A 16,023-nucleotide genomic window follows, 5' to 3' on the forward strand; every position below is an offset into this window, starting at 1 on the left:
GACTCATTCCTAAAGAATTTGCCGTTTTCTGGGAGATACAAATTGGTCCTTTTTCAGATTCCTGCCGCTTGGAGTTAAGGCTGTTTCTTCCATATCTGTGTGTAAATGTCCAGTTTTGAAGTTAAACCAGTTCATTCTCTTTGAAAAAAAAGTAGTAGTAGGATAGGTGAACTTTCAACAGTAATCATTTTTCAATTCATTTTTTTTTAAAGAATATTTTACCGCACATTAGATTTAGGTCATTATGGAGTTTTAAACTCTTCATTAAGCTACGGATGTCATTTATAGGCATTTCTCTATTTTACGTCCTGTAAAACAAGAGTTTATTACATGTACATATTCATTTCTTTGACATTTTCCAAATTGACTTAGAGGCTTCAATTTTTTAAGTCTTGGAATTTTGCTTTAGACTTTTTTTAGTGATATGTGCAAAATGCATTTTTCAATCTGACTGCGAACTTTTTCCCCCTAAAAACATTCACTTAATCTTGGTGTTGCAAATGAACTGGGAACTCTTTGGAAATAGATGGAAATGTAGAAGAGTTCACAATTTGCCACAATCAATAGATACCCAAGCAGTGAGTACTTAGTATTTTAAGCTTTTGTTCTTTTATGCACCAATTTATTAAAAAATAATGAAAAGTGACAATAGCAACTGTTGGAGGTTTGTACTTTGGGAGCAGATAAAAGGGGCAAATGTATCCCAAATTAATGATCGGGGTGAATGTCTCATAGGTTTGCTAGTGATTTTATTAGAGAACTACAGGTATAATCAAAAAGAAGGGAAGTACTTAAGTTATGTTTTGAGTGGAAGTGGTGCCATTTTACTTACTTGTGGTGATGAAGTTAGATATCTAAATTTCAAACATGATACAGTAGAAGAAAGCAAAGAAATTTGAGAACCACAGGAGTTCTGAACTAGGTACGCTCCCTTTAGGACTCTGAAAAACCTAAAAAATATAAATGCTCTGTATGTTCAAGAAACTTGCACTGAATTTAAATGTTTCTCTTTGTCTTTCAGTTAGCAATTGACTATGGGATTAAATTCTTGGAGACAAGCGCAAAATCCAGTACGAATGTAGAAGAGGTGAGAAGGAATTGTTTGGTGACTTGTTACATAGTAGCATTAGTGTCTTAGGTGCCTGTGTTCAAGCAACTCTCCAAGCCTTGATATTTTCTGCCTTAGTGAATGCCTTGTGGGAACTCCACTTCCATTCTGTAAACGTTTATGCTTCTGACTTTTATGTGGATCCTGGTTGTTGGATTTCTAACACCCGTCCTCCACATGGGATATATTAGATTGCTCAATTAAGAGTCACTGAACAGGGCTTCCCTGGTGGCGCAGTGGTTAAGAATCTGCCTGCCAGTGCAGGGAACGCGGGTTCAAGCCCTGGTCTAGGAAGATCCCACGTGCTGTGGAGTAACTACTGAGCCCTCGGGCCACAACTACTGAGCCCGCAGGCCACAATTACTGAAGCCCGCGTGCCTAGAGCCCATGCTCCTCAACAAGAGAAGCCACTGCATTGAGAAGCCCGCAAAGAGTAACCCCGGCTCGCTGCAACTAGAGAAAGCCCGCGTGCAGCAACGAAGACCCAACACAGCCAAAAAAAAAAAAAACCAAAAATGGGTCACTGAACAGAAGATGGAAGTTCAGGTTAAGTTCAGTTTTGCCCTTTGTTTGGTACGCGGGCCTCTCACTGCTCTGGCCTCTCCCGTTGCAGAGCACAGGCTCTGGACGCGCAGGCTCAGCGGCCATGGCTCACGGGCCCAGCCGCTCAGCGGCATGTGGGATCCTCCCGGACCGGGGCACAAACCCGTGTCCCCTGCATCGGCAGGCGGACTCTCAACCAGTGCGCCACCAGGGAAGCCCCAGGTCTTCTATTCTTTACCAAGCGCAGAGTTGTTGATAATATTTTCTTTTTTAAAAACATTTTTAAAACTGATCATAAAAATAATACATGTACTATGTGTTAATACATGTAATTTATTTAACAATAAAACTGATGGTTTCATAAACATTTAATTTCTCAAGCTATTCATTCTTCACCATGATATATGGCTAAAAATTGAGACTTAAGTGACTCGACTAGTGGACACGGATCAGAACTTTTTCTTTCTTTTAAGTAACTAACAGTCATTTTTTCAGGTTGGCAAATGAGTGTCAGGAAACAGGAAGCCTCTACTGATTTATTTACTCAAGCATAGATATGCAGAAAAATGCTTCCCTCTGCTTGCTACAAAAGGATTTCCTTTCATCAGAAAGAGGGGAGCCTCTTCAGTCAGGTTTAATGGTGGAGACAGGAGAAAAGCTTGCTCACTGAGATGGCCCACGTAGGATTGCTGCCACAGAATGAGCTCTGTACCCTGGCTTAATGGAGCAGGCTTCGGTCTCTGTTAGTCCTGAGCCCTGATCATACCTGTGACTTAGAGAGAGTATTGAGTTGGGAATTCCCTGGTCAGGGAACTAAAATCCTGCAAGCTGCTCGGTGTGGCCAAAAAAAAGGAGAAGAGAGCATTGAGCTATGGAAATACAGACCTGCGGGTTGCCCGAGCTGCTTATTCTGGCCAGGTATTCTGCAGAAGTTAGCAGTTTTCCCAGGGCTTTAACTTAGCCTCAAAAACTGAGATGGGCTTACTTAGAAACTTTGACTCACAGGTGACCAGTGTGACAATGAGACACTGACAATGAGTGATAATAGTAGTTATCATATTGCTTCTTTTTGACTGGTTTAATAATAATCCTTTTGCTGAACATTTTTGGGGGCATTAGGAGTGATTGGGAACAGACTGACATACCAGTGGGTTTAGCATGGAGACAACTGAGGAAGCCTTAAGAGTCATGTAGAAACAAAGTAGGGATGATAGGGTTTTTTTAAATTATTAATTAATTAATTTAATTATTTATTTTTGGCTGTGTCAGGTCTTAGTTGCAGCACAGGGGATCTTTCGTTGCAGTGGGCAGGCTCTTCATTGCAGCAGTTGGGCTTCTCTCTAGTTGTGGCACGCGGGCTCCAGAGTGCATAGGCTCAATAGTTGCAGCTCATGGGTTCTGTAGTTGTGGCACACAGGCTCTCTAAGTTGTGGCGCACGGGCTTTGTTGCCCTGAGGCATATGGGATCTTAGTTCCCCAACCAGGGATCGAACCCCTGTCCTCTGCATTGGAAGGCGGATTCTTACCCACTGGACCACCAGGGAAGTCCCAGGGATGATAGGTTTTAAAAACGTTTGGCTTGGGTTTGGGTCAAGAGGCACTAGGCATAAAATGCCACTGAGATTTGTCCTGCTTCTATTTCACTGATTTCCATGGTGGGGAATTTAGCTGAGCTGTAGGAACTGTTGGGATTTTGCAGTGTTGCGACACAGGAGGTTATATATTCTCAGGTATAAGAGTGAAAGCAATTTGAAAGAGAGGAGGTTGGGAATAAAAGGTGGAGATTTTTGTGAAAACAAATTTTAGAGCTATAGGGTAATTCATAATTATTCCTTCACTTATCAAACAGATATTCAGCATCTCCTAGACCAGGAACTGTGCCCTACTCTGGGGATGCCCAGGAGCTTTAGAGCCTCTGCCTCCCAAGTGATCTTATTATACCCATAATTCAACAAGTGTCATATTAGGAACTTGTGCCAGATGTTATGTGCAGAAAATATTTGATGAATGACAGTTTGATTACACTGGAAACCCTTTATGATATGATAAATGAAAAGTAAGTTACAGTAGTCATGTGTCTACTGTGATTGCAATTATGTTCTTTTCTCAGTTAAAAACCTCAAAGTAATATATTTATATTTTATAATGAAATAATAAAAAAAGGCTACATTTCTATTTTAAAAGATATTATAAACATATAATAATGAAATCTTTGGTTTACCTTTAGGCATTTTTTACACTTGCACGGGATATAATGACAAAACTCAACAGAAAAATGGTTTGTATGACACATAATTTTTATTTTCCTTATGCTGTTTTTAAATTTGTTTTCTTATTTGTGTTGTTTATTTATTTAATTAAAGGGATAGGCCTGATTATAATATATTCACATAAACCCATTTTTTCCCTGACTTACATTTTCACCGGCTTAAACTTTGATTCTTATTTCTGTTTCTTCAGATTTCTTATTTCTGAGCTGCAGTTGTTTCAGTTCTTTCCTCTGGCTCTTTAAGTGGTCTTTATTTTTATTATTATTTTTTAACATCTTTATTGGAGTATAATTGCTTTACAATGGTGTGTTAGTTTCTGCTTTATAACAAAGTGAATCAGCTATACATATACATATATCCCCATTAAGTGGTCTTTAATTGAATTTTGATCAGAATAATTAAAGTAATAATGGCAAAATTAAATTTTTTATCTCTCTCTCTATATCAGTATATAATTATGATCTCAAAGTCGGTGAAGTTTGCTTAAGTTTGAAACAATCTCAGTGATGGATCATTATGACATCCTGGAGAGTTTGGTTTAACCTGAATCTTGCGTATAATTGCATACCTTATGTTACCAACTCTTCTTACCTCCAAGAAAGGGGTTGCCTGTACCAGTATCTTAACATTGTTTCCATTATTACCCTTGAAACTTTACACTCTTTTGGTTATAATTTTTTTGAACTGGAGTTAGGAACTTCCTAATATGTGGTTAATATATTAGGTGCTAGCCTTAAAATATTTTTCCTATATTAACCCACTGTTTCCAAAGAAACAGACAACATCAGAGCGTAACTAGTTCCCTTCCTAATTAACCACACTACTGAGGACACATTTATGGCATGGTTAGATATTTTTTTATTTCTTAGGTAATTGGGCTCAAACCATGAAACTTTTATTTCCTTGCTAACTCCATCACCTGTTTTTTTAGAATGACGGCAATTCATCAGGGGCAGGTGGACCAGTGAAAATAACAGAAAACCGATCAAAGAAGACCAGTTTCTTCCGTTGTTCGCTACTTTGATGAACTCTTTCTGAGAGACTGCAGCACACCTAGAGGACCCTTTCCTGCTTCTCTGAAAGCACAGGTCACCCAGCCTCAGAATCATCCTGCCTGGCTGCTACTGAGAGCACCACTGAACCTAGACCTAGATTCTGCACACAGAATGTGCAGTGGATTCCAGCCTCATGGCCCATCAAGATAACAGGCTTCTTCTTTCAAACGTGGAAACAATGAAGTGGAGACACGTGCAGGACTTAACTTGTTTTTCCTCTGTTTTATTGCGTGTTGCAGAAGCTGCTATCTTTTTCTTTTTCACTTTGCACATCAGTTGTTAGCCTTTCCTTGTTACAGCACAATCTGAGATTCACATCTGCACACTTCTGTCTGATGAGGTTCTAGACAAATTTGCATTTGGGAATGTTTAAAAAAAGAGTAGAACATTTAAAGCAGAGGTTAATATACTAAAATTATAGCATATTTGGTCAGGTTCATATGGCCAAATGTTATTGCATTGATAGCATTTATTTAAGGGCTCTGATTTTCTTAAATAAAACAGTCATTAAATTCTGATAAACTTTATCTTAAAAATTCATAAAAATGCCCATCTGCTCATCAAAGGCCACAGTTTCTTTATTTCTTCAGATTGTTTAGAGTTTTGCTTCATTCCTGACTTTTTTGCCAGAGAGTCTGGGTAGCTGAATAAATCACTTTTTCAGGTGATTTATTGATTACCTCTGCCTAATCTATTGACACTGTATTTGGAAATCACTTTAATGTCGCTTTTCTTGAGTTTTGTATTTGCTCTTCTTTCCTGTGTTTGACCTATCACTCACCTAAAACATAACACATTTGAACACTGTTGTCTGTTTCTAAGTGTAAGCTTCTTAAACTGAAATTTTACATGGACAGAGAGGCACACTATTTAAGGTTTTATTTCAGCATCTAATTGTTGTTCTGTCACATCAGCAAACATAATATATTTTTTCTTAGATTCACTCCTTAGCTCTTGGTTTAGTAGTAATGCCCAATTCTTATCATAATCCCTGTCTGCAAGAATTAACGAGTTAGATTTAGACTTAGTTCACGGAACGCTCACCTATAGGGATAGAAATTAATTTGTGGATGTAAATTTCATAGAGATAGCTGTTGGTAATGGTGAAAATAATGATTTTTTTTTAATCTGGGCTTTTTTTTAAAAAATAAGATTAATTAGACCTAGTGCAGCCTCTAGGAAAAGTCTTGCCTTTTCATTAGAGCAAATATGAGCATGGTTTCAGTTTTACAACAGCTGTTGTTGAATGTGTAGAACCCAGTTCCATCTGTTCAGGTGCATTGTTATAGAACTTGGTCCAGCCATTTGGACAAAAGCCAACCAAAAAACTTAGCTGCCTTTCTCACCAAACACTGGTACTGGTATGCCTTCTGTAGATGAAACCGTCACGTGAGAAAAAAAGGTATTTAGTGTAAATGTGCCAAATCCCTTGTTGTTATTCTAGCCTTCAGTGTCATAACACAGAAGGGAGTAATAAAGAGGTGATTAGGAAATAATAATTATTCTTCCTGTTAGGTCTGTTTTGTTTCACAAAGGTTATCATCATGCTTGATAGTTATGTCTGGGAGATGAAAGTGGAAATGGATTGCTTGTTACCGCAGAGAATTCTGCTTCAAATTAAGATGTATCATTAGAATACTTGGACCAGTCAACCGTTACTACTTGTTTGAAAACTTGTGCACAATTTAGTGGCAGGAAATATATACCAGAGCTATTTTTGATGGGTTCACTATATTTATTGTCCACAAGTTTCAGTCCGCTTGCTTTTTTCTTTCTTTCTTTTTTTTTGTACTTACTTATAGGCTTAAAGGCACCAGTTGGTGTCCCAGTAAAATCAGTAGTTCCTTGATCAAAAGTTGACTGTAAGTCTACCATCTTAAAATTTTTTTTTAGATAGATTTCTGGAACAAAAAAGATAATTTCTTAGAAACATCTTGTATTCACTGATTTTCAGAAAAAGATCCCAGCAGTTAAGCTTTCTGGATGGTAACAAGGTAATTTCTAAAAGGCAAGTGCTATGACACCATGTATGAATGTAACTCTCTTAGTAATTTACCTCCAACTCTTTGGTGTCTTAACACTTTGGTTTATATCTCAGGGGTTGTCTGCAAACCAAAACTGACATATTCTGTGGTTAGCCTTTTTTTTTTTTTTTAAACAGAATGCTTTGCTTTTGTTTTTTTTCCTTCTCTCTTCTGTTGTCTCATATGGGTTAATAACTAGTCTCCATGAACTTCCCTTTGAAAGAGCCTATAAAAGTTAGATGAGTCTAAAAGTGTTCTTTGAAGTAGCAGCAAACTGGGGGTATATACTGTTATATAGAAATAAATTGTCCTTGCTATTTTCTTACATTTAGCTTTGCTAAATTGTATATAATTTGAGCTAAGACCATAGGAGATTCACTTTCTGCATGGTAAAATGCCCTAATAAATATTCCACTTTGCTTAATAATGTACATATAGTGCATTATTTTTTCTATTTGTAGATGAATTTAGTGGCAGATAATTGTCTGTTCCCTGCTGAAATCTAGTTTTGTGTGAACATTTTTGTGGTTTTATGGATAAAGGTACATGAAGGTTTATTGCAGCAGTATTAGTGGTTCAGTGGCTGCATTTTATTATCAGTGTGCTAATTTTTGACAATGATTGGACTAGACCTTTTCAAATGGAGTCTGAGGGTATCAGACAATGAAAATGTGCTGTAACTAAGTAGCATGTAAATCAGTTGATTGTAAAGCGTTTCACTGGGAACTTATTTTAGCTATATTTTACTTCAGACAGATTATGAGAAAATAATCCACCTGTGCATCAGTTAGGAGGTGCTGCAGGGTTTCTTACTATTTACATGAACATTTTGTGCAGTCTTTGTTATAAATTTTCAGAAGACTATACTCTTTACTTTGAAGGACTATTTTTTAATTATACCTCATTTAGCTAACTAGTATTCTAATACCTAGTAGAAAAACAGTGAGCCAGCCTTTAAGTATCCAACACAATTTAGACTATATGTTTTGTTTTGAACTAAAGGCATCATTGCAAAAAGTAGCAGGTAGTTTAGGATAGAACATACATGTCATATCCAGTAGCGCAAAAAAAGTATTATCTTCCTGTCTCCATTAATAAATTTAGCTGTGAAATATAGATAAATGTTTGCAGAAATTTCTAAATAAGAGATTATAACTCCATTTTACAGGTTCTGAATGCTGAGAATCTGTATTAAGGCTTATAATTCTTCCTGTGAACAGTAAGTGATACGTGTAAGCAGACTTCCTTTCCTAGTTCATGACTTAGATTTCTTTATAAATTTAGTTCTTAATCTTTAAAGATGAGCTTCTAAGCTTAAAATTTTAAAATAGCATTTCATTATGTTGGTTTACTATTCTCTGATTTTAAGCACTCATTTCTGCTGTCAGATTTTTTATAATTTTTCTTTTAACAGAAAGGACATTCCTTTTTCCTTCTTGTTATATCCAAAGAAGGGGGTGGGGGAATTTCTAAAAATGAAATTCCTTGTCCTAGAGGGACCTAGATGGACAGGATATACTAATAAAATTTCAAATGCTAGCACAATTTTACAGTAGAATTGGTCTTTTTTCAGACTAATAAAATTAATGGGTGTCATGTTCAGTATGAAAAAAACTAAATGAAATTTACAGACATGAAAATTAGCAAACAATTAGGGATATTTTCAAATTTTACTTCATTTTTTGAGATGCTTGTGCCATACGCAATTGCATTTCTTATTGCCAAGAACTAATAGAACTTCTTGTTTTATTTCTTACCTTTTTTTAAAATGTGAATTTAATTATAATTCATTCCTATGGCCTTACACATGGGTTTTGTTTATTTGCAGCTGACACTGTCCCTTTAAATACTGTAAACTATTTGACTAAAATCATGCCCCTGATGGGAAATATCCGTTTTTTCCATAGAATCATCCTACTGTAAGTTTCAGCATATTTTACTTTTGCTCCAGTGGCTTAATGTGAAAAAGCTCCTGCAGATAAAGTGGACCTGTCATGTTGTTACTCTTGTTTAAGCCAATTCATTAACTGTGTACTGATAATGATGCTGTGTTTTTTTTAAGAAAAAATGGATTTTATTCCAGGTGAACTTTTTTTTACAATAATGTTCGTCTAAAATAAAAACTACATAATGAAAATACATATGTCTCTGAAATGGATTGCACATTTTTAAAATGTTTCTTCTAATTTGCTAGGTGTGTGTCTCAAACCATGGTATTTTAGCAAACTTTACATCTTACTTCGAGTTCTTTTTGTTTTTTTGGAGGGAAATTTTATTTATTTATTTTTTAACTGAAGTGTAGTTGATTTACAATGTCATGTTAGTTTCAGGTATGCAGCAGAGTGATTCAGTGATATATTTTTTTTTCAGATTCTTTTCCCTTACAGGTTATTACAAGATACTGAGTATAGTCCCCTGTGCTGTACAGTAGGTCCTTGTTGGTTATCTATTTTATATATTTTAGTGTGTATGTGTTAATGCCAACCTCCTAATTTATCCCCCCCCCACCCCCGCCCTAGAGTTCCTTAAAGACTGAGAAAAATGGCCAGAGCTCCTGCTCATTCTTAATTCAGCATACATGGAGGTTATTCTGTTATAGAACTGCGGCCTTAAATCAATCGTCCTTCCCTTCTTAATCCTTGCAAGTTTAGTTTCTGTTGTTTTCACTTTCAAATAACACAATTGGATGTGATGTTCTGCCAGTGTTCTACCCCTGGGCTGGTGCATGTTTCCGGTAGCATTTGCCGTTCATCCCCAGAACCATTTTGAACCTTCACTATTCCTCTCAAGCTTAATTTTCCTTTCACTCTTTTTTTTTTTTTTCTTAAAGGTCAAGTCTTTATTTTTGGCTGCGTTGGGTCTTCGTTGCTGTGCGTGGGCTTCCTCTAGTTGCAGCGAGCGGGGGCTACTCTTTGTTGCAGCATGTGTGCTTCTCATTGCCGTGGCTTCTCGTTGCAGAGCACGGGCTCTAGGCACGCGGGCTTCAGTAGTTGTGGCTCGCGGGCTTCAGTAGTTGTGGTTCACGGGCTCTAGAGCGCAGGCTCAGTAGTTGTGGCGCACGGGCTTAGTTGCTCCGTGGCATGTGGGATCCTCCCGGACCAGGGCTCGAACCCGTGTCCCCTGCATTGGCAGGCGGATTCTTAACCACTGCACGGCCAGGGAAGTCCAGCCTTTAGCATCTTAAAAAGGTGAGGTTAGAGATTTTCCCCTAAAGCCTCTAGAAGGAAACTATCCTGGTCCTGACACCTTGATTTTAGCCTGGTAAGACTCATTTCATAATTCTGACCTCCAGAACTATAAGAGAGTAAATTTGTGTTGCTTTAAGCCATTATATTTGTGGTAATATGTTTACAGCAACGATAGGAAATTAATACAGTTTTCACATTTGTATCTCTAGCCCCAGCCTCTTTCCAGAGGGCCAGACTTCAAAGTTGATCCGCCTAATGGACGCCTCCCCTTGAATCTGCTACAGGTACATCAAACAACATGTCTGAAACTCCAACTCAACTCTCCATCTTTCCTCCTTCTCCAGCAATTCCCACCAACAACTCTAAATCCCAAGAGGAGAAACTTATTCTTTCTTCTCTTCTCTCCATCTTGATAGCACCGTCATCTACCCAGATCCCCAAACAGTTAATCAACCTCCGAGTCTTACACGTCCTAATTCCTTACTCTCTAATCTATCTCCTTGCCCATTATTTTTGCCTCTTTGTTCAGGCCTCCTTATATTTTGCCTAGATTTCTGTAACCTCTCCTAACCAGTCTTCCAGTCTCTAATCTTATTTTCCTCCAATCCAGTTTTCACAGTGCTGACAGGTTTTTAAAACTGAAGTCTTACACCCCTGCCAAACTTAATCCTCATAACCTTGAGGAAAAAAAAAAAAAACTAAACTCTGTAGCCTGGCAAACAAAGCCCTTTGAGATCCCCACATCTTTCTTTCCCGCCTTAGATTTTGTCACTCTTTAACTCATACGTACTTTTTTTTTTTTTCCGGTACGCGGGCCTCTCACTGTTGTGGCCTCTCCCGTTGAGGAGCACAGGCTCCGGACATGCAGGCTCAGCGGCCATGGCACACGGGCCTAGCCGCTCTGCAGCATGTGGGATCTTTCCGGACCGGGGCACGAACCCGTGTCCCCTGCATCGGCAGGCGGACTCTCAACCACTGCGCCTCCAGGGAAGCCTGCATATGTACCTTTTGAACCATGCCAGTAATTGCATTTCCCTGAACATAACATGCTTTGTCACTCCTTTCCTTATGCTGCTCCTTCTGCGGACTCCCTGCCCCTCGTCTAACTTCTCCTTATCTTTCAGTAACTTCTACTTATCTTCATTCAGTAAGGGTTTCTCTGGGAAGACTTCAGCCACAACCCATCCCTGGTTAGGAACTCCCTCCTGTGTCTGCCCAAAGTGTCACTCACTACCCTGGATTCGAATCATCGGTTTACTTTCCTTCTCCACTAGACTCTAAGCTCTTGTAAAGTGGGGACCGAGTCTTTGGTTTTTGTAATCACAGTATCAGGCAAAGAGCCTGGCACATAGTATGTGTTTAATAAATGTTGAAAGAATCAGTGAACTTCAGTAGTCATTACAATCAACACGTTGCTGAAGAAAGCTAAGTGTAATTTAGGAGCTGTTTGGTTCTCCATTTACTTGTAATTTGAAGAAAGAATGGAAGTAAATTCATCAGTGCCTCAATAAGTTTGGCAATAAAAAGAGAAGCTTCATTATCTGGTTTTTATTCTGGCCCTCATCTTACACTATTTTAGTCTTTGTTAAATATCTTACACTCTTTTATCCTTTATTAAATATAGAAGAATTTTCTTTTAATAAGATAAATCACCCAGAATGCTCTTTATGTATTGATAAATTGAGTAAACCCTCTCTTCCCCTTTCTTCATGTTTTCTACTCTCAAAATTTAGGTTTTTCAATATAGTTCCAGGGATATATGAGAATGCCCCCATAGCAAGTGTGGATGAAAAATGTCCATGCCATATCAGTAAACAAAGGATGCTGCGACCATCAAGCCCTCAGCCACTGCAGCTGCCCCCTAAAACTGCACCCAGAGGGAACTCAGGATGAAGAAAAGCAGGATACTGACCCTAGATAGCTAAGGTGCATATCAAAGGAATGTTTTCAATGAGCCAAGACTCTTACGTCTTCCCACACATAGAAAAGTGCTAAATTCATTCACTTGAGGTGTCTGGGTTTTCTTTAATTAACAGTAATCATCAGCTGTTCTAACCACAGGGTTTTGTTTTTGTTTTCAAAACTCCTATATATCTGGCTCCTCCCTTTGGCCCTTTAGAGCAGTCCCGAGCCCTCAGCAAGTCGGCTGAATAAAACATAATTCTCAACTTTTAGGTTGTGCATTTTTTTTGCAGTCAGTACAAGTAAAATTAATTAATATTAATTAATTTTAAAATATATATACCTTTCCAGAAGCCATCACCCTTGATTTTTTCCCTCCCTCACTCCATGTAGCTCATCAGGTCATTAAAGTTTGTTTGCACAGTTCCTAAATCTCTTCAGTCTTTCTGCTTCTCTCCAGACTCCTGCTGTTTCCCTGATTCATCTGCAGATGCCAAAGACCTCTTATCTGAAATCCCATTTTCCATTATCTTTACAAAGGAGATCTGAGCCTGTCACTCCCTTGGATAAACTCCGGACTTGAGGTAAACTCTAACCTGTTGGCCTTTTCTGTCTTATCTCTCCTCACACTGAGAGGACATCCTGAACTACTTTCTGTCCCTCAGAAATGCCCTGCTTTCTTTCACTTTGAGGCCTTTCCACTTGTCCTTCCATTTCTCCCCTACTTCCTAGCTTTGCTAACTCCAAAGCTAAGGCCTGAATGACTGGGTGTCATCTTCTTTAGCAACAGCTCACAAGTTTGGATTGGCTGTCCTTCCCCCTTCCTGTATATCCTCATAACCCCTCTACTTGCCTGTCTGGCTTCTCCACTAGACTGTAGGCTCAGTGGAGACAGGAGCACAACTGTTTCATTGGTGTACTCCCAATCCCTAGCATTTTGCCTGATACTTCATACTCACGCAGCATGCATTTTGAATGAATGAATAAATGGTTGAGTATAAATCTATCAGCACTATCAGAAAATAAAGCTCAAGTGAATTCATTAATATATTGTGAATTACTGGTAGGTATGTCCAAGCTTTATTGGATAAATTGCTAAAATGTGGTATTGCTTTTTGCACCCTCCCACTCCTCCAGGCGCATACCCAGCAGTCGATATCCTTATCCATAGTGTGTGTCAGCCTCTATCCCCCAGGCAACTTTTAGAGATTTAACTCCCACCATCACTTAGTGTGTTTTCAAGTCTTTGGAGAAAACTCATATAGTAAGTTGATAAAAACTTAAGGAGTCATAGCACTGCTTCTTAGCCTCACATTCCTCACTTGTAAAAGAATTGTGGAAATCAGTGTAAAAGTGCTTTTTAGACAGCCATACATCATATAAATGTAATTCAGAGAAAACTTGAAATAAGTGTTTCTAGTAAATAACCATGAATGCTGAAGAAGTCTACCTTATTGGTGATTTTGACAGTTTGGTCTAGTTATTTCCTTTTCTATTTTATTCCAACAGACATCAGTTAAAGATGTCTTCATAGATAGGGGGGCAGAGTCATTACATTTTGCATTGCCGTCCCATTTTTTAACTGGACTTGGGGACTAAAATTGAACTGAGATATGGTCAAGATAACGTAAGTGCAAATTCCCCCAATTTATAGCTCTGCATGTTGAGTTGCCTACTTCCAAAGTATTTGAGGCACCTTTAATGGAGACACAGATCTCGGTTAAAATCAGGATAGTCAAATCAAAATAGGGATAAAAGAATAAGCCATATTCTGAAGTCATGGCAGTAATTGTAATTTAAAAAAAGAATAGTTGCTACAATTGACTATTAAATTTAGCTCCAAGCTTCCTGAGAATTAAGATAAAGCCTGAACATGATGAGTTAGCTCTCAAGCTGAGCATATGCATTTGTCAGGAGAAACAAAACTTTTTTCTAGCCCTGAACTCAAACAGTAAATTAGAGATATTGAATAATGATAATGAAATAGTTTATGAAATATGCAAGAAAAAATGTAGATGGCCATTTTGCTACCCAAAAAATGGGGTTCGCCTCTTGGTGGGTGTCGAGCCAAAAGACACAACCAAGCCAAAGATCAGGAGAAGGAAGGATTTATTGCTTGCAGCAAGTAAGGAGCACACTGGGGATCTTTCCCAAAGCAGTGTCTCCCCAAACAGCAAACCTGGGGAAGTTTTAAGCTAAGGGTACATGCATATTTATGTAGGCGCTTGAGCAGAGGAGAATTCAGCATATAATTGAGGCAAGGGTCGACAGAGTCCAAGCTTTAGTTGATTGAAGTCACAAGGGTCAGAAAAGGTCAACATCATCACCCCTTAGGTTCCAGTTGATCTGGTGGTTGAGGCTTCAGGTTAATCTTTACCATTGAAACAGAGCTGGGAGTCTTTACTACTGATATATTATCTTTGCTATTGTTATTTCTCTTGCCCAATAACAGTCCTACATTCTTTTGTTCCCTTAAGACTATTAATTACTAAGGCCTGTTCAAGGACAAGTATTGTGTCTAGGCTTAGATGACAAAATAGCTTAGGCCAAAAACAGATTTTCTTATGTCAATGAAGCCATGCCTGGTTCTCTTTCTCTGGAGACCCCCTATCCTATCTGCTTACAATTTCTTGTATTAAAACTTAATTTACACCAAGGATGTGAGTAGGATATGCCTCTGTGATGGCATTTCTGCATGGAGCTGAAGTAATGTAATTGGATTTGACAAATTTGGTTCAGGGTAGAACCAAAAGAGTCTAATGGTGAGTCACTCTATCAATTTCAACTGTTGTCTCAACCTGAGTTTTAATAGGTGCTGGACAAGGCATCTCAAAATGAAGAAAAATTCTGTGGAGTAATAGGAAAATATATATGTCTGTTTTAAATGGACAAAGGTGACATTCTACCATAAAAATTAAATACTTATATTATTTGAAGGCCCATTTTTCAGAGGTGAGCTGCAAAAACATCTTCAGTCAGGTCCCAACTTTTGTCTTTTCAGTGTTGATTTCCAAGAGCCTTATTCATGACAGGCGTTAAAGAATAAATAGGAATGGCTAACACTTACATAGCGCTTACTGTGCAGGCACAATCCTCAAAATAACCCATGATGTATTATCCCCATTAGACATGGAGATAAATCTTAGATGTGAATGATCACGGAAATTAACCTTCTGGTTTTAACTTGTAAACCTTTCAGAAATTGTTTAATTAATGTAAAATAGCAAGTGTTTGTAAGTTCCACTTTTAAAATTATTTCATTCATTGAACAGATATTTAGTTCAGCACCTTCTTGCTGCTGCAAAAACAACAAAGAACAAAACAAACACACTGCCCTCCAGAAGTTTACATTTTAATGGGGGAGACAAATGAGCAAGTAAAAACTGAGCAGGGAGATGTGACTGTTATTACAGGGTGATCAAAGAATGCCTTCAAAAACAACTTTTTTAAGACTTGGCGGGAGTGGGGTACAAATAAAACCAGCTCGCCAAAACAACCCCGAGGTGGACAGCTTCTACTGTGAGTTATCGCCTGGGTCACTGCTTTCCCGGCTAGGGTTTTGTACATAGTTTCACGAAGTTTCCGCAACTATACAAATGGCATAATGTGCTTCAAAAAAAGGCTCCTTTGTTTAGAAATGGAATCCTGCCTATGTCCTGCGCGGAGTTTTTCGTTAGCTGATCTGGACTCTTCCCCAGTTCTGGCTCCAAAGCGGGTTGGGGACCTCCCCTTCTCTTAGCCACCTCGTGGGCGGTGTCTTGGCCTGATGTATGCGTACCAGTGGTGGTGGCGAGGGGCGGCGCCAAAGCTCCCACCCTGAAGTCTTCAGCTACCGCCGCCTCTGCATCAGAAGCTGCTAAGTCTCCCGGGCTGAAAGCCCGGAGGTAAGCCCCGCCCCCGCCTCCTCCCGCCCCCGCCTCCTCCCGCCCCCGC

General features: G+C 38.7%; 1 protein-coding gene across 1 annotated transcript in view; it reads left to right on the forward strand.

The window, feature by feature from the left end:
- RAB8B (RAB8B, member RAS oncogene family) overlaps window positions 1–9,139 on the forward strand; it is a 67,336-nt gene extending 58,197 nt beyond the window's left edge. The window contains exons 6-8 of the mRNA XM_065871128.1: window positions 1,022–1,087; window positions 3,879–3,929; window positions 4,853–9,139. Coding sequence (XP_065727200.1) covers window positions 1,022–1,087; window positions 3,879–3,929; window positions 4,853–4,945 — 210 coding nt within the window. The 3' untranslated portion in view covers window positions 4,946–9,139. The remainder of the gene's footprint in view (window positions 1–1,021; window positions 1,088–3,878; window positions 3,930–4,852) is intronic.
- Window positions 9,140–16,023: the final 6,884 nt, after the last annotated feature.

This window comes from Phocoena phocoena, chromosome 2 (genome assembly GCF_963924675.1).
Source record: "Phocoena phocoena chromosome 2, mPhoPho1.1, whole genome shotgun sequence".
Lineage (NCBI taxonomy): Eukaryota > Metazoa > Chordata > Mammalia > Artiodactyla > Phocoenidae > Phocoena > Phocoena phocoena.